Raw genomic sequence first — 22,927 nt, 5'->3', positions numbered from 1 at the left:
TAAGAGTCCAGACATTGCCTATATTGTGAGTAAGTTAAGTAGATATAATTGTAGTCCAGAGCAATAGCATTCAGATGCACTGAGTAGAGTATTATGGTACCTAAAACTCTATTACCTTTTATTTGATTTATGAAAGGTATCTTGCTGTCCTTGAGGGACTTTGTGATGTAAACTGGATAGTTGACTCAGAGGAGTCTAAGTCTACGAGTGGATATGTTTCACTCTAGCATGAGGGTTTGTTTTTGGAAGATTTACAAACAACATATATTGCTCAATTCATTATGGAATCTGAGAGTATTGAGTTAGATAAATAAAGGAGAGGGGCCGAGTGCCTAAGATGTTTTTAGAAGACATTCCTCTCTGGCATAGGCTTGTGCCAGCTATATCTATACATTGTGTTAGCAAAGCTATAATAGCTAAAGCTGAAAATAACTAATCTCAATCGGCGTTATTTCCATTGATTGGATAAAGTCCAAGGAGAATATCGCGCAACCTTTGACGAAAGGTTGATCCCAAGAGATAGTTAGAAATGTATCGAGGGGAAAGGGGCTTAAGCTCATAAATTAAACTTGCCATGATGGATACTCAACCTTGCTGACTGGAGATCCCAAGATCAAGGTTTCGAATGAGACAACTAATTTGTGGTGGGTAAAGGTAAACATTATCAGAGAATTTTATTTTCTGTCCCTTCCATATGGTGTAGACGTGATAGTGTGACTGCATGTGAAGGATGACTTTTAAGAAGTCTTAATGAGTTCTATAGTTTCAATTTAAGATTGAAGTGGGGTGTAGCTGTAACACTCTTTATGGAAAATCGTCTATCTGAATGAGGAAGTGGGCTGCTTCCTATGAGAATATGAGCTTTGATTCTCTAGAGCATTCTGAGAAACATGATATGTCCAGGGCCAAATTGGACAAAACGGCACGAGCTTGGCAGCAACCTTGGAGATATCACCCGTGGTTTTTATCGCGAATTACATCTAATGCTAGCAGTTCAAGATATAGTTCAATGTCTCTAGCAAGTAATTCCGGTAATATCTCACTAAGCAAAGGTTCAAGACCTCATGGACACCTCTGTCTAAAATTGTATTTCCTGCGCTTTTTATGTGATTTTCGTTTTGATGGTTTTGGTATTACTGGAACTTAGGACCTAAAGGTCACTAAGAGGTCACTAGTTCATGCTTTTTCACTTTGGTGAAAGATACCTATAGTCTCACCATGTGAGAACTAAAGATGAAAGCTCTCAATACTATTATGATTTGTGCAATCCATAGTATGACCCTGTGGTCAACACACTTTTGTCTGAGGGAGAGGACGTAGAAATGACTAGTATGATTTCAACACTTGCACGATCAGTCTGATTGGATCGTGAGATTGGGATGTTGATTTACCAAGATCTATCTGTGTTTTCATGTTTTATTGAGTTTTCATTCATGTGGGGGATTTTTGGAAAATGATTAATAAAAAATAATTTTTTAAAGTTTTAGTAAAAATTATAATTTATTGTTTTCTTTTGTGAATGAAACTTATTGGTCCCACATTGTGGAGGTTCCAATTTTTAGTAGTTTTAAGAAAATATATAAACCTTTTTGTCTCACATCGGAGAGTTTTTCTTCTTAAGTTGTATTTGTCAATTATATAAACAAATTCACTACTTTTGTAAAATCTATGGGAAAGGGGTTGCTCTGTATTTAGAGGGACCCCTAAGGGAAAAAACATTTTATATTGTTTTCTCAAGTGTTCGAGATTTTCCTTTATGGTTTTTTCGGAGTTGCCAAGCTCAAGTTGAGCATCTACTACATATGCTAGTAGTAAGTGTAGTTAGGTGTTTTATCCTGAAAATATCCGTCCTGTGAGGGCTATAACATCACTCTTGAGTGTAGTCGGGCGCTGATGTCTTTAGGACAACGTGTTGAACACGTGACTCACTCTGTTTTTCCAAAGTTTTTCCTTATTGTTGTTGCGGAGATATGGGGAACGCATCCGTTTCATCAAATCGATCACTTCCATTATAAAGGAGCTAAGTATCAATAACTTTTGCTTATTTGATTTTTCCTTGTTTTTGATTATTGCATCCAACAAAGTCAAGGATATTGATGATTTGATCACTATGACCGATGTTTATGTCTGACTCATCGTCTGCTTTTTGTTCCCAGACCCATTTTATTGGAAACTCTGCATGAATTCATATACTCTTCGCCTTCATTGATGTATAAACGTTGTATGTTCATGATCTTGTTCCATTAAAGCGATCTACATAATTGACACATTCGCAAAAAATTATTTATTATTCACCTGGTAAAAGAAAAGAAAACCTATACTCTTGAACTTTGTAGTGGTTATCTAAGTTGAATATCAGCAAAATAATTGTGTGATAGATACGTAAACAATGGTATATCTTTTTTTGGGCTTCATCTTTCTTCAGTTTACCTATATCCCTGTTTGAAGCTTTTTGAATTTCCGGCACTGTTGAATATTAACTTGAAGTTTCTAAAGTTAAATCATTAAATTTATCTGATCCATCGCATATCTTTGAATAAATGATTTCGAACTCAGGTTGGGTTGAAGATTCTCAATATAATATACACCGTTGTAATCAGCCCTTCTGCCATCTTGTCTTGTATCACATCAACCGTTGTTTGTTCGGCAATTTTATTTTATTTTATAAAATATTCAGATTCTTATTTTTGCTTTGCTTGTGTTGTGTATCAGTCATTAGTTCTCCACATGCATGTCTCTATGCATCATATTTTGGATTCGACATCATATCCCTTTGTATCTAGATCTTTATTGCCTGACATCCTTTTATGCGAGCATTATTACCGCCAGAAATCTACACATAACACATCCTTCCATTGATTATGTAAAGTTAGATCAGATGGTGTTTTCGGTAGTTCTAACACATCCCAATCTGGACTCTATGCATTAACGCTGACCATATACTGTCGGAACAACCAACCCCTGTAAACCAAGCCTTCATTTTTTTTTTCATTGATGTGATCTGGGTGCAAATAATCCTGCGTGGTAACCTCTTTACGATTTCCCCCCTTTTATTGGTGTGAATCTAATGATATTAATTTTGGTTAATTCTCAATTGATCTATTTGAGGAAATTGATACATTGAAAATGAAAAAGCTAAAGCTTAGCGTTGTATTATACTCCAAAAGAAGATGTCCCTTGGGAAGTGATGCAACATTCGTCGTAGAGGGAGTGAAAAGGTGTCTTTGGAAATATTTTTCCGAAAGATTTCAATGTGCGAACTGAATATGTGAACATGCATGTGTTAGTTGGGAAGAGTTCTATAGCATTGGAATGGGATGACATGGAAAAATGCGAACTCCAGAGTCAAGAGACATTGTAGCGTTGACATGTGAATTTTTTTGGGTCTCTTATTATAAAGAAAGATACTAGTACAACTTTTGTCACGGTGGGAGGGCCGACCGAAGAAGAATCTAAAGAAGGGGTTTGTCTGCGGCTATTTTCGCCTCGTTTCAGAAATAATAATACTTTCGGCTTGTTTCAGGAAAAGTGATACTTTCGCCAAGTTTCAGAAAAAACGATACTTTCGTCCGGTTTCAGAAAGAGTAATATTTTCGCCATGTTTCTAAAACGGGACGAAAATATCACTTTTTTTGAAATAGAGCGAAAATATCTTTTTTCTGAAACTGGCGAAAGTATCACTTTTTCTGAAACAGAATGTGAAAGTATCACTGTTTCTGAAACGGAAAATTAGTCTATCCATAAACCAAAATATGGTTGCATGATGTGTTATGCATCCTTTGTGGTGGTTTGTATAATGTCTATGTGTTCACTTTTCGAAAATTGTGCCTAGAGTTAAAGTATTACTTTTCTTGAAACATATGGATTTTTTTTGAACCAGATACATGTACTTTATTAGTTGCAACGGAAAATTAGTTGATGCATAAATCAAAATATGTCTACATATACTATTGTGTATCATTCATGGTGGTTTGCATATGGAACATTTAATTTTCTAAAATTATGCCTAAAATGATAAACACCTCCGAATTTTTCGTAGGAACTCTAAATTTGATATTGTTATTTGTACTCGTTAAATAGATTTTTTTTATGAGCTTTCCAACGAGATAAAATTTGTAAAATTCCAAGACACGGATTTTAAGATATGTTATATTAAAGTTTGGTTGCCAATTATACCACTGAAAAAATAGGATATAAAAAGATTTATAATAATTAAACAAAAAGGGAGGACATTTTAGACTTTTCATGTCCCAATGACTACCACCAAATTCCAATCTTTTTATCAAATTAAACATTTTAATTAGGTTTCAATTACAAAAAAGTGGCCATAGAAGGAACTTCCTCCCTTCGGGTCTTTCAGGCCCTCCGATCGGTCGGCCCAATGAAGCAACTACCTTAATGTTGATAGTGTACGTGAAGATAAAAAATGGTGTGTCCATGCTCATATGTTTCCGTAGTTCTTCATTTACATTTCCGTCACTCAAATAATATTTTTAAGACTCCGCAATGTTGCATGTGAAAGTATGTCGGAGGTGAAAAGATCAAACTTTCACTTTGATTTCACGTGAAAACTCCAATAATCACCTAATATTTGGGTGAGAATTCAAGTTATCATCCGTTCTAAGGTGAAAAATTAATTCTTTTCAATTTTATTATGTGAAAACTCCAACTATCACCTAATAACGTTCAGGTGAAAAACAGGGCCGTAGCAAAGAATTTAGGGGCTCTAGGTGAAGTTATAGAAATGGGGTCCTATATAAATAAGATAAACTTTCTTCTCGTGACTTCATATAAAGATATGTATATAATGCTCTCAAACTATAAAATTTGCTACAAAAGAAAATGGCTTATTAACAAAAGTTGATCTTTCTTCCTTTTCCCACATGAGAGTCATCAACTCGACAGAATCGGAAGCCCCGCTTGTTTCAAAGTTTTCCCACACGAAAGTCATCAACACGACAGAATCGGAAGCCCCCCTTGTTTCAAAGAAAGGAGAAAGACATAAATGTCTCGTATATTACTCATAATATGTGGAAGTATCGACAAAATTTCGTAGAATTTTTAATTAATTGTATCTATTATAACAATCTAAATATATCATATTAAAAGTCCATTTAATTTTTTTGTAACAACGTCGTAGGTAAAATCTACTATAACAATCTAAATATATCATCTTAGAAGTCTATTTAACCTTTTTGTAACAACGTCGTAGGTAAAATTTGATCAACTTCAACTTCAATGGTTGCACAATTCGCATTATTAGCAATATCAAGATATGATTTTCAAATGGTAAAATTTATTTTGATTTCACTATTTAATCTTGCTTTTTTATTTAAATTATGAGAAGTGAACGGGTGTTTGTATGATGTTGAGACTTCGAGCCAGTTGAGTATATATTCTCAAGACATCTTCGTAACAATCTACCATTTATTTGATTCAATTTGTACTGCAGAAATATAGATATTCTACAATGTTATCAGGGAAAATCCCAGAACTTTGAATAAAGAAAAGAAAATAATGAAGCAAGTTAAAAACAATAACATAATACAAGACCATAACAACCTTACCGGTACACATAAACTTTGGATCTTATCGGACAATAAGTCCAAAATTTAATATTTCTAACTAGGTCTCATATATAACTATAGATAAAAAGGATTTTGATTTGGGGGCCATAGGCCGTTGCCTAGCTGGCCTATGCCCAGCGACGGCTCTGGTGAAAAATCATGTTATCATCCATTTCTAAAGTGAAATTTTTAATTTTTTTCACTTTTATCATGTGAAAAATCCAACTAACGCGATTCACAAATGAAAAATCAAATTATCATTCATTTTCAAAAGAAAAAAAAATCATTCACTTCCAAAGCCATAGTAACCAACATGGAACGTTAAATCAAGATACCGCTTTTGTGATATTGGAAAAACTTGAAGCAACTGGGAACAACTTAGTTGAAGGACATGTGATTGTGCTAGCTCTAGCAAAATGTTGAATTTCACTGGCAGTAATGGACGATAAACTGTGTTTATGGGTAAAATTCTTATAAGAGCATCTCCAACAAAAGATGTAAAAAATCCTATGTGAATTTATTATTTAGTCTTTTTATTTATGGAATTTATTCATAGAGTAAATTTAGGATCTTGTGCCTAAAAAACTCTCTCCAACAATAAAGGATTTTAATCCTCAAAATTAATTCTTAAAACAGAAAACATGACGTGGAGATGCATCCGAAAGTGTGGTTAAAACTCTCTTCAAAGCCTTCTTATTTAGTACGTCACCCCTCCTGGTTTGTAGGACCCTCCTGTCATAGATGGTTTTAGTTTAAATGGGGGTCTAAAATAATAGACGTCATATAAAAATAAAATTTTAACTTTTTGTTGGAGATACTCTAATAAGTTTCTAAAAAAAAGAAAATCAAAATAGACCATGACTCCGCTCTAACCATTTCTGGGCATGTAGATACAACGATGCAAAAGCTAGTCCTGTAGCTATTTTTTACCTGACTTACCAAGTAAGAACATTTTTCCCCTTCAAAGAGATGGTTATTGAGGCTTAGGTTTGGCATGAATTCGTATAGACCATGACTCAGCATTCTTCCTGCGCGACTACTACTTGTCCACCCCAGCGACAAAAACAAAACTACAAGCCCACAACCATAAGCAAAAACATTAATAACTACAACACTGCTGCCATGATGGGAAGAGCCAAAATTGATATGCATCCATTTTTTTGGTGGTTTGCATCAATATTTCCATTTGTTACACATTCTTTGTGGTGGTTTGCATAATGGCTATGCATTCGATTTTAAAAGAATAAACCTCACAGTATTTTTAATAAAAACTCTAAATTTAATATTGTTTTTTATACTCATTGTGTAAAATTTCTTTAAAACCTTTGCAAAGAGATAAAATTTGTAAAATTCCAAATCACGTACTTTTAGATATGTTATATATTTTAGTTTGTTTGCCAATTATGCACCTAGAAAAATTGGATGCATAAGGAGTAATAATAATTGCGCAGACCAACTGAAGGGTCTGAAAGACCCGAAGGGAGGGAGTGCCCTTTATGGACACTTTTATTGTAAAATGAAACCTCACACAAATGTGCAATTTGATAAAGAGATTTTTATAGTTTGCACTTGATAATACCAGAATATCTCTCCCTTTTAATCAAATTACTATAACTCCTTATGTATCCTATTTTTTAGGCGTTTAGTCGACAACCAAACTTTAATATAACATATCTAAAAATCCGTGCCTTCGAATTTCATAAATTTGTATCTCGTTGGAAAGGTTTAAAAAAAATCCACGCAATCGGTACTAACAACAATATCAAATTTAGAGATTTTAGGAAAACTTTACACATGTTTATCATTTTAGGCACAATTTTAGAAAATCAAAAGTATATCCATTACGCTAACCACCACAAGGGATATATAATACTTTATGCAGCCATATTTTAGTTTATGCATCACTAATTTTCCGATGCAACTAATAAAATGATGTACTCCCTATGTTACAAGAAAAGTGATATTTTCACTCATAGAAGTGCTATCCCGTACTACTTTGCGAGAACCCTTCCCGCTCTAGAGGCCTCTAAAACCGTTACATCACCATGTTCCACATCTAAAACCCAGATTTAGAAGCCTAGAACCCTTAAGGGAAAGTGGATATCACCATGATGACACATGGAGGACCATGCCGAGTTGGTGTTTCCTTTTTTTTTAACACTTGTTAAGATGGCTTGGCTATTGGTGGTCATACTTCTAGCTCGATTTCCCTGGACAACTCATCGCTGAGAAGTCTGAAGAAAAGATTAAAAGACAATTTGTCTAATGAAGTTTATATTAGGTCTTATGGCACTTTAGATGGGAAAGTATCAAGCAAATTGGGAACAAAAAACTGGTGAAGGGGACCAATACCATGCATGACAGCTGTGATGAGAATGAAATTAATGAAATGCACCAAGAGAATTCTGTTGGAAGTGATGATGGGGCGTCACAAACGAGTACTGGTAAGAAGCAATCACGTCGTGATGATGACGATGCTTTGGAGATGGCAAAAGGTTTACATGAGATATTTAAGGTCCTTTACGACAAACTCAAAGAATCCGGTAATTATTCGGGGACTGAGTTTTCAATAAAGGAAATCAATTTTGTGCCAGATTCAGTTTTTCTCATGCTTATGCGTTTAGAGATGAAATGTCTCAGGGAGATGGTGCTAAAAATTAATGTTTGTATGTATTGGTTTTGTGTCGAATGGGTTTCCATTTGTTTAAATATTTAAGATAATTTCGTGGAATGTTAATGGTTTTGGATACCCGAACATTGATAGGGATATCGATACAACACTTACCAAGTTGAAAGAGTTAGATGATCTAGATGATGAAAGGGATCTTTCCGAAGTGGAAGAAAACATGATTATGATGGTTAAAGTGGAGTTTGACGCGGCTCATCATCGTCAAAGTATAATGATGCGAAGAAAGTGAAGAATTAGATTCTTCCGAGATGGAGATAGAAATACCAAACATTTTCATCATGTTTTGTAGGTCTTAGAGCATTTTCATCATGTGGTGTAGGGTCCATCTTCCGTATCAATGGACAATGGACAGGAAACAAAGAAGAAATCAAGATGGGTACTGCAAATCATTTTGAGTTAGCATTTAAAGAAATTTCAAACAATCATCCAAAAATAAAAAATATGTGTCTAAAACGTATTGATGAGAATGCTAGCATATGGTTGGAGAGACCTTTTAGTGAAGAAGAAATTAAGAATGCTATTAAAAATTTGGGAATTGATCTTGCTCCAGGTCTGGATGGATATCCTATGAAGTTTTTCATCATTTGTTGGGATTTTCTTAAACAAGATTTGATGAAGGTATTCGAAGAATTTCCTGACCACAATGTTCTTCATAAGTCTTTGAAAAACAATTTTCTTGTGCTTATCCCTAAGAAGGCAGGTGTAGAGGAAGCAAAAGATTTTCAGCCTATTAGCCTTATAGGGAGTGTGTACAAAATCATCTCAAAGGTATTAGCAGAACGTTTAAGGGTATATCTTCATACTCTCATCTCAACATCTCAATATAGTTTTATCAGAAGAAGACAAACTCTTGATGGAATATTAATAGAAAGTGAATGTATGGATTCTAGACTTCTTCAAAAGTTACCGGGGATGGTTTGAAATCTCGATTTTGGAAAAGGCATTTGATAATGTAAATTGGAATTTTTTAAATGAAGTTTTATTCAAAATGGGATTTGGTGGTGTTTGGAGAGCTTGGATTAGAAATTGTTTAACTTTCACAAAGTCCTTTGTTCTTGTCAATGGATCGTCCTACAGTTACTTTGGTAGTGAGAAGGGATTACGTCAAGGAGATCCACTATCTCCTTTCCTTTTTACTATCATTGGTGAAGTTCTAAGTTGTATGTTGAGTAAAGCACAAGAATTTGATCAAATATCGGGTTTCTCGGTGAAGGAGGGGAGAACAAATATATACCACTTGCAATTTGCCGATGATAATATTATTCTTCTTGATGCAAAAAGAGAACAAGTTGATGCCCTTTGTTACCCACTTCTTTTCTTCGATCGAACTTCGGGATTGAAGAAAAATTTCTCTACGAGTAGCTTATTTTGGGTCGGGGTCGAAGAGGGAATTGAATATTATGTTAACATGTTAGGATGCAAGAATGTTGGGAAAAGATGTTTGAAATTTGTACGAAAAGAGTTGCTACTTGGAATGGGAAAACACTAGCAGGAGGAGGTAAGCTAATTATCTTCAAAAGTGTTTTGGCTAGTCTCCCCATTTATGATCTCTCAATTTTTCTTTCCTCGTGCTCCATTACTAAGAAAATTGATAAAGTCGTGAGAGATTTCTTATGGGATGATGCTCCTAATAGCAAAAGAATCCAAAATATATGTTGGAAAATTGCTACAAAATCAAAGAAAAAGGGTGGTCTTGGTATACGGAGAACTAAGCAAGTGAACTCGTCGTTTCTAAAGAGATGGTGGTGGCGTTTTGGTTTGGAGAAAGATGCATTATGGATGGAGATTGTAGTTTACCAGTTCGGAAACTCTCAATCCAAAAGGTGATATCTTGTCTTTTAATATCTATAATGATCTTGAAGATTTCAACAAAAATATCGGATTCAAGATTAGTGAGGGAAAGGAAACTAGATTTTGGGAAGATTCTATTGGGAAAATACCTTTGTTACCGATTCTCCAATAATACGACTCGTGTGTTATCCACCGATCTGTTACAACTCGTTGTAACATGGTTTTCGTTTATGTATTACATCTTGTAATACCAACAAGAAAACAAGAAAAGAATGATAGAAAAAGATGATCTATCTAAACAAAACTTAAACAAGCTTACTTGGGTGTATTGAGGCGAGTAATCTCTATGCTTAAGACATTTGATGCCCTGTATAAAATGTTGTTACAGACTTAGCGGCATATGTCTCCAACATTCAACAATACCTCGATGTTTCGCAACACTTTGATAACACCGAACAGCGAACGCGAATGGATGTAGCACAAACTCTTTTTTAACTCTTGAAGACACATGCAAACTCTTAAATTTCTAGTACTAGTTTTATGACTCTAAAAACATACTTGCAATGGAGAATGGGTGAATTTAATATAGGTTAGAGGTGACTCTTGGAGAAGTCCTTTCATGAAGAGTCACAACCCTTAGTGGAGAGTCACATCCCTTGGGATAAGACACTAATGTTGAAAACACTCAAGTGAGTTGACACACCTATTCATATTTCTATTCAAAAATTCCAACAATTCCCCACATTGAATAGAAATTCATGCAAGTTTATTGCAGACGCTAGAAAGAGTTTGTGCGCGGAATATCACTGCATCGGGAAAGATAGCTTTTGGCTTTGAATCTTCCGTAGTGAATACCTACCGGGTTTACTAGTTGTTCGGTGAATGTGATGTCTTGAACCGCCCAACTTTATGATGTAAAGAAGATGCAATAGATATCACACAGTTTATTTCCTTACATATCCGGTTCTCGGTTGTGTTCATTTCGGCCCTAAACGATGTTGGTTTTCATGAGTGCTCTAGATTAACTTAGCCTTATAGTTATCATAGAAGTGGCCCCACTTCACACTCATATAGGTGATCTCCTATTTGAAAAGTATCATGCCATACTTTCTTAGTGAAAACTAAGCCGTAGGAATTATTAAGAGAAATTCTCAACCTCTTACTTGACAGATAACATTGTTTCATCATAGAAATGGGAAAGAAAGTAAACTATCACAGTGTATCCGTTGAGTATAAATTTATAATTTGGTTGTCCCTTTTGAACCTAGATAACCATGGGATCTCCAATCACTAAATTGGGTGTCCGCTATAAGTACTACTCAGAATGCTTAGCGTAGGCCATACACTGTTGTAACAATTATTGCAGGTTTGTAATACTTCTTTATTACTTGGCCCGACCCCTCCTTTCATGAAACCGAAAGAAGTTAAACAAATTTTAACTACAATCGATCAAAATGATTTTCGTGGAGAAATCAATCACCACTTTAGATGTTCTTGTTTCACAGTCAAAAGGCATCAAACTATTCTCTCTTACTGCCAGTAGCACCAGAGAACCCGTTTAAAAAAATAACATGACAACGAGCTTTAAACGTGTAAGTTCACATGGGCAGTTATCGTAATCAGCCACATGAAAAGGTACATCGTTTGTGCCATTCAAGTGTAAGTATTTTATGCCTTGGCCAGTCAAAATCACAAGTACGCATCATCAGTACGTAACTTTCAATAATACCTTGACCAAAATATTAAATGATGCCTCTCCTGCTCCCCACAAGCAACAAAACTCTAGCCATCAAATGAAGCCATTTCATGAAGAGATACGTATCTTTTGTTGTACCTTTCGTATCTTGACTCCATATAGATATTTTCAAAAATGGGGGATCTAAGATTAAAAAACATATCTACAAGTTCTATCTTGACCAGAGTATCAAAAGAGAAACCGAGAAGTCAGACTTTTTACAGGAACAGGAACGGACTTTCCGGTTCGTCAGAATCTTCCAGTAATTTTACCCAACTTTAAGTAATTCGTAAAAATACTTCCACATATCCGAAAATTCTGAAATCTTTTAAGGAGATACATCTCTATATCTATCCCTGATCAAAGCTCTGCCATTTTGGTTACTTCCCAATGAACTAGACGGCTAGTAACACGCTTTGTATCACAACCCTCTCAATGTTGTTCACAAAACTTCGCAAAAATAACCAGTACATATACATATCTGTTAGTTAGGAATTTCGGTTTACCGTCAAGTGTCGTGACCTATCTCCATTATCAACAACAGATGAAAAGATTGACTCTATCAAAAGCAACGGATAAAACCAAGCAGTGAGAAACATCGCCAATTTGCCAAGCATTATAGTATGGGTTTCAAGAATTGGCAAGTACTATCTTCGGTTGTACTTGTAACCTTATCCCACATGTCCCCCAAACTACAGGAATTTCCCATTGGATATCAATTACCCATGTCATTTTAAAAATCACTTCCAATCAAAGTCTGTTCAGAACTTCCTTACTGGAAGAAGCTTGAACCTCCTACTTCGTAGGATGTTATCATCTTTAATTAAGTAACATGAATCTTGAAAATTCTCAAATCTACCATTTGTGCCTTTAGAATTTCCAAAACTGCCATGTAACCGTCAAGTACCTTTTAACACGGTCCTTTTTAAAAAGGACATATTCAGTCTGTCTAAAGGTGGCACTATGCCCTTTTACAAGAACTTACGTTCCTCTACCCATCATCAAGTTTCATGCGTCAGGGAACATGTTCTAAACCATTCTCTACTAGACAAATTTTACAGGTTTCAGTAGATGTAATCTTTGAAAGTTGTGACCCAGCCTTACAAAGACAGCATACATGTTCAGAGTCGCTCCAAATCTTAGAAAGCACTAAGATGGAACCGCAAAGTCCACTGCCTCATGCTTTTGTAACTTTCAAATTTCAAATTTCAATTTGAAATGTTAAAGCCACCGAACTTCGTCAACAAAATTATTCTTATTGTAAAACAGAATATTTGAAGGATGGGTTAACACGTAAACCACATTTCAGTAACAAAGATAAAAAGAACTCAAATGTCTTAAAATTGTTGGGTAAATACCTTTGTTACCGATTCTCCAATAATACGTCTCGTGTATTATCCATCGATCCGTTACAACTCGTTGTAACATGGTTTTCGTTTATGTATTACATCTTGTAATACCAACAAGAAAACAAGAAAAGAATGATAGAAAAAGATGATCTATCTAAACAAAACTTAAACAAGCTTACTTGGGTGTATTAAGGCGAGTAATCTCTTTGTTTAAGACATTTGATGCCCTGTATAAAATGTTGTTACAGATTTAGCGGCATATGTCTCCAATATTCAATAATACCTCGATGTTTCGCAGCACTTTGATAACACCGAACAGCGAACGCGAATGGATGTAGCACAAACTCTTTTTTAACTCTTGAAGACACATGCAAACTCTTAAATTTCTAATACTAGTTTTATGACTCTAAAAACATACTTGCAATGGAGAATGAGTGGGGTTTATTTAGGTCAGAGGTGACTCTTGGAGAAGTCCTTTCATGAAGAGTCACAACTCTTAGTGGAGAGTCACATCCCTTGGGATAAGACACTAATGTTGAAAAGACTCAAGTGAGTTGACATACCTATTCATATTTCTATTCAAAAATTCCAACAGATTCTTTGCTTGGTAAAGGAAGATTATGTGATATGTTTCCTTTGACATATGAAGCTTCAAGGACTATGGAGTTTGTGGTGGCTAGTATGTATGAAATTAAAGAAGATGGTATAAGGTGGGGATTATGTCTAGACAAAGATACTCTCAAACTATTAAAAGTGAAGTTTTAAACATATCAACTATTTTTCTTCCATATCTATTCAAGAAGGTGTTTTGGATAATCGAGTTTGGGTCGGAAATGATCATGGTCAATATAGGGTTAAGGATGGTATTAGGAATGAAGCAGATCAAGATGAGCCAAATTTCCCAATCGATGTTGTATAGAGTCGTGATTGTCTTTTTCTTTGGCTTCTTTATCATGATAGGATAATGACGGAGGATAAGCTCTTAAGAAGGGGTATGGATGTTTCTAGTTTATGTTGTTTTTATGATGAAAATGATGAAACTAGCTCGCATTCGTCTTACGAATGTTGGAGGATCCGGATAATTTGGGATTACTTTGTTGAAGGAAGCCGTTTTCAATGGACTTATAACTCAAATGTCACCACAAACGTAAAGTCTTGAAAGTTTAATCGGGGAGACGAAAGACTTAATCGAATATGGAATAACATCTCGGTCGCAATTTGGTGGTGCACATGGAGAGAGCGAAATGCAAGAGTCTTTGAAAACAAAAAGAAAAATTTGGTTAGCCTCATTAGAAACGTGAAGCTACAGACGTTCTTTTGGGCCGATTCAAATTCAAACACAAAAAATGTTAAGTGTAACGGCGAATATGATGGTAGCTTTATTTCGGCCTTTTTGAGCTTGTTGTTTGTTGTCTTGGATTGTCGAATTCTCCCTTAGCTCTCTCTTTTTTATTTTTATTTTTGTTTCCGTTTGTATTAATTGAGGTACCCTATTAAGTGCCTCTTCTTTTCAAATATAATCTCCCTATGGTTTTCAATCCTCTTGGTAAAATCACCCTAAATTTCTGAATCTCGGAGTTGGTATGGGGAAACTTCTCAGTTTCTTTGAATTACTCAATAGCGCAGGATACTTGCATCAAGTAGTTCCAAGTCAAATATTGCGACGCAAGATCTTTACAAATACTGTTCTTAAAATAGTCCTATTATATCTAGGTCGTGGTTGGTAAGCAATGTCACCACTGACAATGGCCATGCTCAGATTGATGTCCATTGAGTTTGTACTTTATCTACAGATTCCCTAGATTTACATAAATGACTTTAGATTTCCCTAGATATAGTATTAATTACTTCCTTGTATATCAGAAAAGCTATAATTCAGCATATTCAGCAAGAACGATTTCGCAGGCATTGAATATCAATTTAAAGTTCATAGAGTTGATAAAATTTAATGCTTGCCTTCACGTCATTGATAATGTCTATATCTCATCCTTGACATATCGCCCCCAAAATGAGCCACCACCATCTCTGTAAAGCACCCATCACCATCAACTGCCACAGTTAAGTTTCTTCCCTACATGAGTCGAACCAAAGGCAATGAGTAAACAGTATCTACCAAGGAAGAAACACAATGTATATACGTTTTATCCCCTTAGATCAGTATGACTAGACAGAAAGCATATGCTCATACACGTTTCTGGTTTGCCAAATCAAGTACACTACGCAGCAAAATAACGAAAGACTAGCACAAAAGAGCAGTGAAACCTTTTGAAGAATCTGATTTTCAATACAGACACGATAAAATGCAGGAGGGCAGTGGACAACACCAGTACCACTGTCGTCAGTGACATTAGCTATCTGGTCCTACTGTGAATGCTTTATCAGTATATGAGAAATAAGAGTGTACCTGCATTGAATAAATCATTCGTACTTTGAAGTTAACAATCAAGGGTTTACAACAATGTTAATAAAATTATTTTGGGATTTCTTTGTCTACCACATCGTAACCACACCGCATCACCACCAACTTGCAAAATAGGAGAGTAGTTGTCGGGAATAACCGCATGCACTCGTTTAAAGGACCCGGCCCTCTCAAGGCTAATCATGTGATTCTGCATCTGATTCTTACAAGTCCCAACTGCACCTCTAAGACCCTCCAATGGGAGATCAACAACAGGAATCATAGCTGGTAGATGTAGAGTCGGTACATTCCCCGGATGATGATAACTCAGCTGACGCGAGGTAGATGAAAAGTCTTCATGGTTCACTAACGATATTCCGGAGAGATTTTTGGTTCTCTAGCAAGGTGTGTGAATATTATGCGCAGAAACTGAGATAAGAATCGAGAAAGGCCGAGGTTTGAAGTTTATAGTCAAACTAACAACTTCAAATCCCCACCCATTTGGTGTAAAAGGTCACCATATTTAGCTCCAACCATTTCGGAAGTTTTTTTCTTTCTTTTGTTATATACCGACTTTTGTTGTTCTTATCCCAAGAATCAAAGAATTAATGTCAGAGTTCACTTAAAACCAATTTCAAGCTAGAGACTTCAGAATTAACAAATGAGACTGTTGGAAACAATTTACAAAATCAAAACGGATCTTAAACAGCTGAGTCGCGGATTAGGTCCCTATCTTTAAGGTGTTTCGCGACTCGGCTTCTTGATTGTGTGCTAGTAGTCGATTTTTGTCGAAAACCCTATGGGATAAAACAGCTGATAACTCTCTTGTTCGATTTCTCTGCACTGTGAGAAATCGAACCAAGAACAACTCTTTCTACACTTGCTCAGAACTCAAAATAGATGAAAAACAATTGTGTTTCATCTTCTCTAAAAACTGTTCTTTTATAACTCAAAAGAAATTAATACGGTTTTAATGAAAATCAATTTTGCAATTAGTGCTCACTGAAAATCCTCCATAACAAGCACAAACGCTAACAATATAATTACCAAAAATTAATAGAATTAATTAGAGATATTAAGTTGAAAAAACCGTTTTTGGAATTCAAGATTTAAATCTGTAAAAGATCAGTTTGTCCAAAATAATACCACCACATTATTTCTCTAACTTTGATATAAATTAAAGAATTATGTTTTAAAATATATATATCTCCCAACAGAGACAATTGCACAAAGTTTTGATAGAATATGGTGCATCGTGCATAGGTGGAATCAAATGGATCGGCATAGAGAGAGAGTAGAGAGCTTATTATAGATTGAAAATTCAATAACAACTTAGCTAAACCTACTGATGCTGCTAGTTACTCAACTGACGAATGACCAACTCACTAAGACCTTGTCTTACGGAGTGGTTTTTTAAGTTTAATTAAAAAGGGTAAAAAACAGAACTAGGACTGTTATCTTTTAGGGTTACAATTCTGGAATCTGGGCCTGTTTTTTTCACTTTGCAAAACTAGACCGTTTTCTTGAGAAAACAGCTAACGGTGGTTATCCACCTTTTTGGCGCCATTAGGGTAAGATAAAAATACCTTCAAGTCCTTCAAACCGTTTCACTAGCCGACTTGCCGTTTAACTCGCTAAGTCTTGATAATAAATCGGTTCTGACTGGATAACCATGTGTACAAACTGACTGGGTAACACGCACATATACTTTATACACGTCATCAAAATGGCCACGTGTCACTAAAAAAGTGGTCCGAATAATCTTATTCTCTGGTGGAATATACTGTTTATTGTTAGTAATGAAACTATAGTCTTCTGATGTTTACTGGTCTAATTTCGTGCATTATTAAGGTAATGTTTTCCAATTGAAATTAAGAAATATTTTGATAGCCAAAAAAGATTAATGGTTTGAAAAAGTACTAAGAGATGGAGGCCTTCTAAGACAGCTAAAAAATACATCACTAGAAGGATCTCACAGACCCATGTTCAACGTAGAATCAAAAGAGGAGTCATTAATCCCATTAGCTTGTCATCGTTGCAGGTGAAAACGGCTTTAATATAATGATGGCGTCTATAGATTATAGAGAGGTGACAGGACTTCTGATGTTTCTTACGTTGTATGGTTTGATATATTCCAACATGGATCATCTTGACAACAGCAGCAACTGGCATTCATAGCAATCCAATGAAGACACTGAAGAACCATTGAGTAAAAGTGAGAGGAGAGGTGTTTGCAGTACCAAGGAATTCAATGATAATGATCTGAAACACGACAGTGCAACCGAGGACAACAACAAACACATAGTTCTCCGATTTACCTTTAAGAACGCCAATCTTTTCCATCTCCCATGAACGTATTTCATTCAAACACTGCAAAAGATAACAGAACGATGTGAATTACTGAAACCAATTATATGACTAGTGAATATTCTAAAACTTAAACTAGACTAACTTTATAGCGGTCCTTTTAATTAGAATTATACATCTGATTCAATCTAGAAGAAAAACTCGGACATAAAACAGGTCCTTTTAATTATCAACATATGAAAGAAAAAAAGGAAACTTGGACATTGGGATATTAACAATATTTAGGAATCATGCACATTTAAACGAGGATCACCGGGCATTTTAGCTAAAGATGAACCCAACAGCATCAATATATATGCCACTGTTGGATTCACATCGTCACTACTTCTTGCCATGGGCCGTCTACAACCAATCAACATCTCAGCCACAAGATAGTAACTCGTGGCCTGTTTGTTAGTATCTACCACCTAAGAGACTCAGATTACATAGAACCCACACTAGTAACTCTAGATTTGCAAATAACTTCCCTCAAAGAAATTAAATTTAAAATACGAGGCAAAATTCCAAACAAAACAGTGAGGAACAATAGAAATACCTGACAGAATACGAAAGAGTTGAGTATCAGAGTAATCAGAACCAGATCAGATTCAGGCCCATGAAGACTGAATGCTGCTTTTCCTGCGACCCGGAGATACGACAGTACAGAAACTTGATAAAGAGATTTCCCCATGATGTTCCCTCATATCACAATACTGATAAAATTGCATGTCCTTCCAACTGGAGTTCTCTTCATTAGTTCCTCACTTGGAGAATCAGTTTCCAGTGAAGTGCTCCAAGTGTGTCCATGACATTGACCCTGTAACAATGAGTGAAGCATTTCCTAAATCAGGCACGGTCTTCCAGATAAATTTGAAAGGGAAGAACTAAAACATGAACTTGAGCAAAAAGAGCCCTTGGTCATATACAGTTTATCACTAATTCTAGTTAGGAGAACTTTAGAGAATTTGTTCATTATCAGTAAAACAAGCTGAAGCAAAATTCAAATTAGAGCAACCATGTTAGTGATAGAGCAACCACGCTGATGTGAAATTACCAGTACAAAAATTCTGACTGTTGATGCAGACACAACACCCCCATTTGGCAGCCTACAATTTAAATTGTGGAAAAATTGTCATCTAAAATGATAGTATCAGCACTTCCTTTTGCCACCTGAAAAACAAGATTCCAGACCCATCTCCTGTCTAGCACAGTTTCTGAACTCTAAACTCTGGCAAGTTCCCACCATATTAACCTTAAAATTTCTGGTAGGCTCCTGTCATCTTCAATATCATTTCTACAAGAATCAAATAAATCAAATGAGAAATTCAAATAATACAATCCAAAAATACAGACCCTAAATATAAATACAACCTTGGAATTGAAATCAAACTAGGGTAGAACAGAAACCCTGGAAATCCAACTCAAACCCTAGAAAAATCTATTCACAGAGAAACAAATTTCAACTGATTGATCTCAAAATCAAACAACTGATTCGAAAATGAAAAATTTTAAACCCTAGAAATTGAAATCTATTTACACCATAAGCTAAAAGGAATCAAATAATACTACAATAACCTGCTAAATGAAACAAATCATGAGTTAGAGTTTGCCAGTTACCTTTCAGTTCGTGGTCTACTTCGTGGTTTCTTTGTTCTCTTAGTTTTACCCATCTTCAATTTAGACTCTGTAACACAAATCTGTAAAATAGAGAAGAAGAAAAAAAATGGAGAGAAGAAGAGGGAAGAGGGTGAAAATGGAAAATAGAGAAACTGAAAGATTACGTCTCTTCTGTACTAGGTTCGACAGAAAATTTCCTAATGGTTGGATTTCTTAGAGATGTGCTCTAGTTAGATGACAAACACGAAGTTGGGGAAAAAATGAAAAACACATAAATCATGACAAAAAAAGGAGAATAAAGAAGAAACTAAATCAATTACAATTAATTCACGTATAGTCTTTCATAATCTCATGAAATAGGGGAGAAATAATGATAGAAACAGAAATCATGACAAAAAAGGGGAATAAAGAAAGATATGTGAGAAACTGAACCGATTACAATTAATTCGTGCGTATCCTTGTGATTGGTCAATTTTTTATTGGTTTCATTTTTCTTCCTTCCCCCGACTCGCAAATTTTAAAATCACAACATCGTCTTTTTTGGAAAAATCTGGCTTTTAAAAATTGTTTTAATTTAAAAAAATAATAAAAAAAATAATAATTTGAAAACTAAAATCAAATTAAAACAAAACAAAGAAAAATTAATCAAGGATGACTAAATAAGTTACCTATCTTAGGACACCTTTTCTCACCCTAATAACGCTACTTCTTCCACCACCACATTATCGTCACCACTCCACCAGTCTCACCAATATCCACCACCATTATCCCCACCATTGATCCACCACCATCACACACCATTAGTGCTTAATTTACCTATCTTAGGACTCCTTTTCTCACCCTACTACCACTACTTCTTCCACCACCACATTATCGTGACCACTCCACCAGTCTCACCAATACCCACCACCATTGTCCCCACCACTGCCCACCATCACAACCACCATTAATGCTTATTGATATGGTTAATATCAAATAAATTTATTATGTGTCAACAACAATATATTCATTTGATTAATTAAAGAAACATTTATTATGAAATATCAATTTAATATTTATTATTAAATTTTAATTAAACGTGATCATTTATAGCGGAAGATTCATATTCTGCCGGTATAAATTTGATCGTTCTTTATCTAGCCTAATTTGTCCAAACTTTATTTTGTAATTTGAAAATGTAGTCAATTTTATTTTAATACTAAAAACTGTGATTTATTCGATAAATAGTTAGGATCCCATTTGGATGATCCAGCGGTCATGCTCATATTATCTTATATGATTTAGTATCCTCCTTAAAATATTTGTGTTTTGTCCTTACCAGTTGTGCTAAAAACAACCAACTACATCTATCACAATATAATGTTTCCCGTTTTGTAAAGACACAAAACTATTACTGTCCACTACTATTCACTAACATCCACCACTGTACTTAAAAACCAGCCACGCACACTATTTTTTCCACCACCAGTAATGTTACCACCTCCACCACTCACAAATACCCGCCACTGTTTCCACCACCCACTGCTTCTTTCACTACCACCATTAAAAATTATCAATATAATTTTTAATAGTCGGGGTCACTGTAGTACAGTGTAAAGTCATTGGGTGATGATACCAGTTACCTGAGTTCGAAACTCGCCAGCACCAAATTCTTTACCGATCAACATATATATAGTTTTTAATAACTTATTTATTAACAAAATGTATTTATAAGATTCTTTAAATGAACATTCATCATGAGAAATTAATAGGACACTAATTAATAACGTATTTATAATGGTTAGTTGAAAACACCACGGTCATAGATTTATCCTTCCTAGACAAATCTCGGCCGCTCTTTATCTAGCCTAACTTAGCCAAACTTTGTTTTGTATTCTAGACTAGGTCTCAACCCGTGCCGTAACGGCAAGGGAAAGGATATGTGTTTCAAATGTATCCATCGATTCATATATGTCGTAATTGTTTGAGAAGATCGAACCTATCGGTCCAGGTCTAAATGTATTGAGGAGTTGGTTAATAAACATGTCCTTATCCTCGAATCTTTTAGTATTGTGTATATAAGTCATACAACCCTTTGGGACTAACATAGTTAATCGTTAGAGCAAATCCTTATGGGTAGTAGAACATTACTTCGTTGACTACTTCAAAAAATATCATCAAAGGTCATCCATCAGACTTGTAACAAAACTAAAAACGCCTAAAATTACTTTAAAATCAATTAGATTAATCTTGCAAAATCTGTTAGCATTAGAATTTAATTTTTCTCTTTGATATAAATTGTTAGGTTCCCGATTTACATAGATTTGTTTATTCATTTTTCAAAAATTTATAATAATATTTAATTCTTGATCCATTTCTTTTCTTGTCTATGTACCTATTATCATGAACTATTTCTCAAGCATGCATAATTACACGAAATTGGGAGAAATGACAAAAGCAGAAATCATGACAAAAAATGGGAATAAAGAGATGTGAGAAACTGAATCAATTACAATTAATTCACGCGTACCCTTATCTCATGAAGTAGGGGAGAAATAATGACAGAAACAGAAACCATGACAAAAAAAGGGAATAAAGAGAGACGTGAGAAACTAAACCGGTTACAATTAATTCGTGTGTAGCCTTGTGTTTGGTCAAACTTTTTTATAAGTTTCATTTTTCTTCCTGCCCCCTATTCAGCAAATCCTAAAATCACAACATCTTCTTTTCTGGAAAAATTTGGCCTTTAAAAATTGTTTTAATTTTAAAAAACAATTAATTCACGCGTACCCTTGCATAATCTCATGAAGCAAGGGAGAAATAATGACAGAAACAGAAACCATGACAAAAAAAGAGAATAAAGGGAGATGTGAGAAACTGAACCGATTACAATTAATTAGCGTGTAGCCTTGTGTTTGGTCAATTTTTTTATAGGTTTCATTTTTCTTCTTGCTCCCTATTCAGCCAATCCTAAAATCACAACATCTTCTTTTTTGGAAAAATCTGGCCTTTAAAAATTGATTTAATTTAAAAAAAAAATAATAAAAAAATAATTTGAAAACTAAAATCAAATTAAAACAAAACAAAGAAAAATTATCCAAGGATGACTAAATAAGTTACCTAACTTAGGACACCTTTTCTCACCCTAATACCGCTACTTCTTCCACCACCACATTATCGTCACCACTCCACCAGTCTCACCAATATCCACCACCATTATCCCCACCATTGATCCACCACCATCACACACCATTAGTGCTTAATTTACCTATCTTAGGACATCTTTTCACACACTACTACCACTACTTCTTCCACCACCACATTATCGTGACCACTCCACCAGTCTCACCAATACCCACCACCATTGTCCCCACCACTGCCCACCATCACAACCACCATTAATGCTTATTGATATGGTTAATATCAAATAAATTTATTATGTGTCAACAACAATAT

General features: G+C 35.0%; 1 protein-coding gene and 1 long non-coding RNA gene across 2 annotated transcripts; one reads left to right on the top strand and one right to left on the bottom strand.

The window, feature by feature from the left end:
• The first annotated feature begins 9,244 nt into the window (after positions 1-9,244).
• On the top strand, positions 9,245-9,745 carry LOC113291629 (uncharacterized mitochondrial protein AtMg01250-like). The gene has a single exon (XM_026541139.1). The coding sequence runs from the start codon at positions 9,245-9,247 to the stop codon at positions 9,743-9,745; it is 501 nt and encodes a 166-aa protein (XP_026396924.1).
• A 7,605-nt stretch (positions 9,746-17,350) lies between these two features.
• On the bottom strand, positions 17,351-19,696 carry LOC113286277. The gene is made up of 5 exons (XR_003329194.1): positions 19,493-19,696; positions 18,930-19,169; positions 18,432-18,692; positions 17,848-17,899; positions 17,351-17,723 (listed from the first exon to the last, which is right to left on the bottom strand). It is a non-coding gene; the product is annotated as an uncharacterized LOC113286277 (long non-coding RNA).
• Positions 19,697-22,927: the final 3,231 nt, after the last annotated feature.

Source organism: Papaver somniferum, chromosome 6, assembly GCF_003573695.1.
Source record: "Papaver somniferum cultivar HN1 chromosome 6, ASM357369v1, whole genome shotgun sequence".
Classification (NCBI taxonomy): domain Eukaryota; kingdom Viridiplantae; phylum Streptophyta; class Magnoliopsida; order Ranunculales; family Papaveraceae; genus Papaver; species Papaver somniferum.
This window is presented reverse-complemented; position numbering and strand designations above follow the sequence as displayed.

What these genes read in the sequence shown, in the direction of transcription:
- LOC113291629 (XM_026541139.1), top strand. Translation starts at nt 9,245, where the DNA reads ATGGGATTTGGTGGTGTTTGGAGAGCTTGGATTAGAAATTGTTTAACT.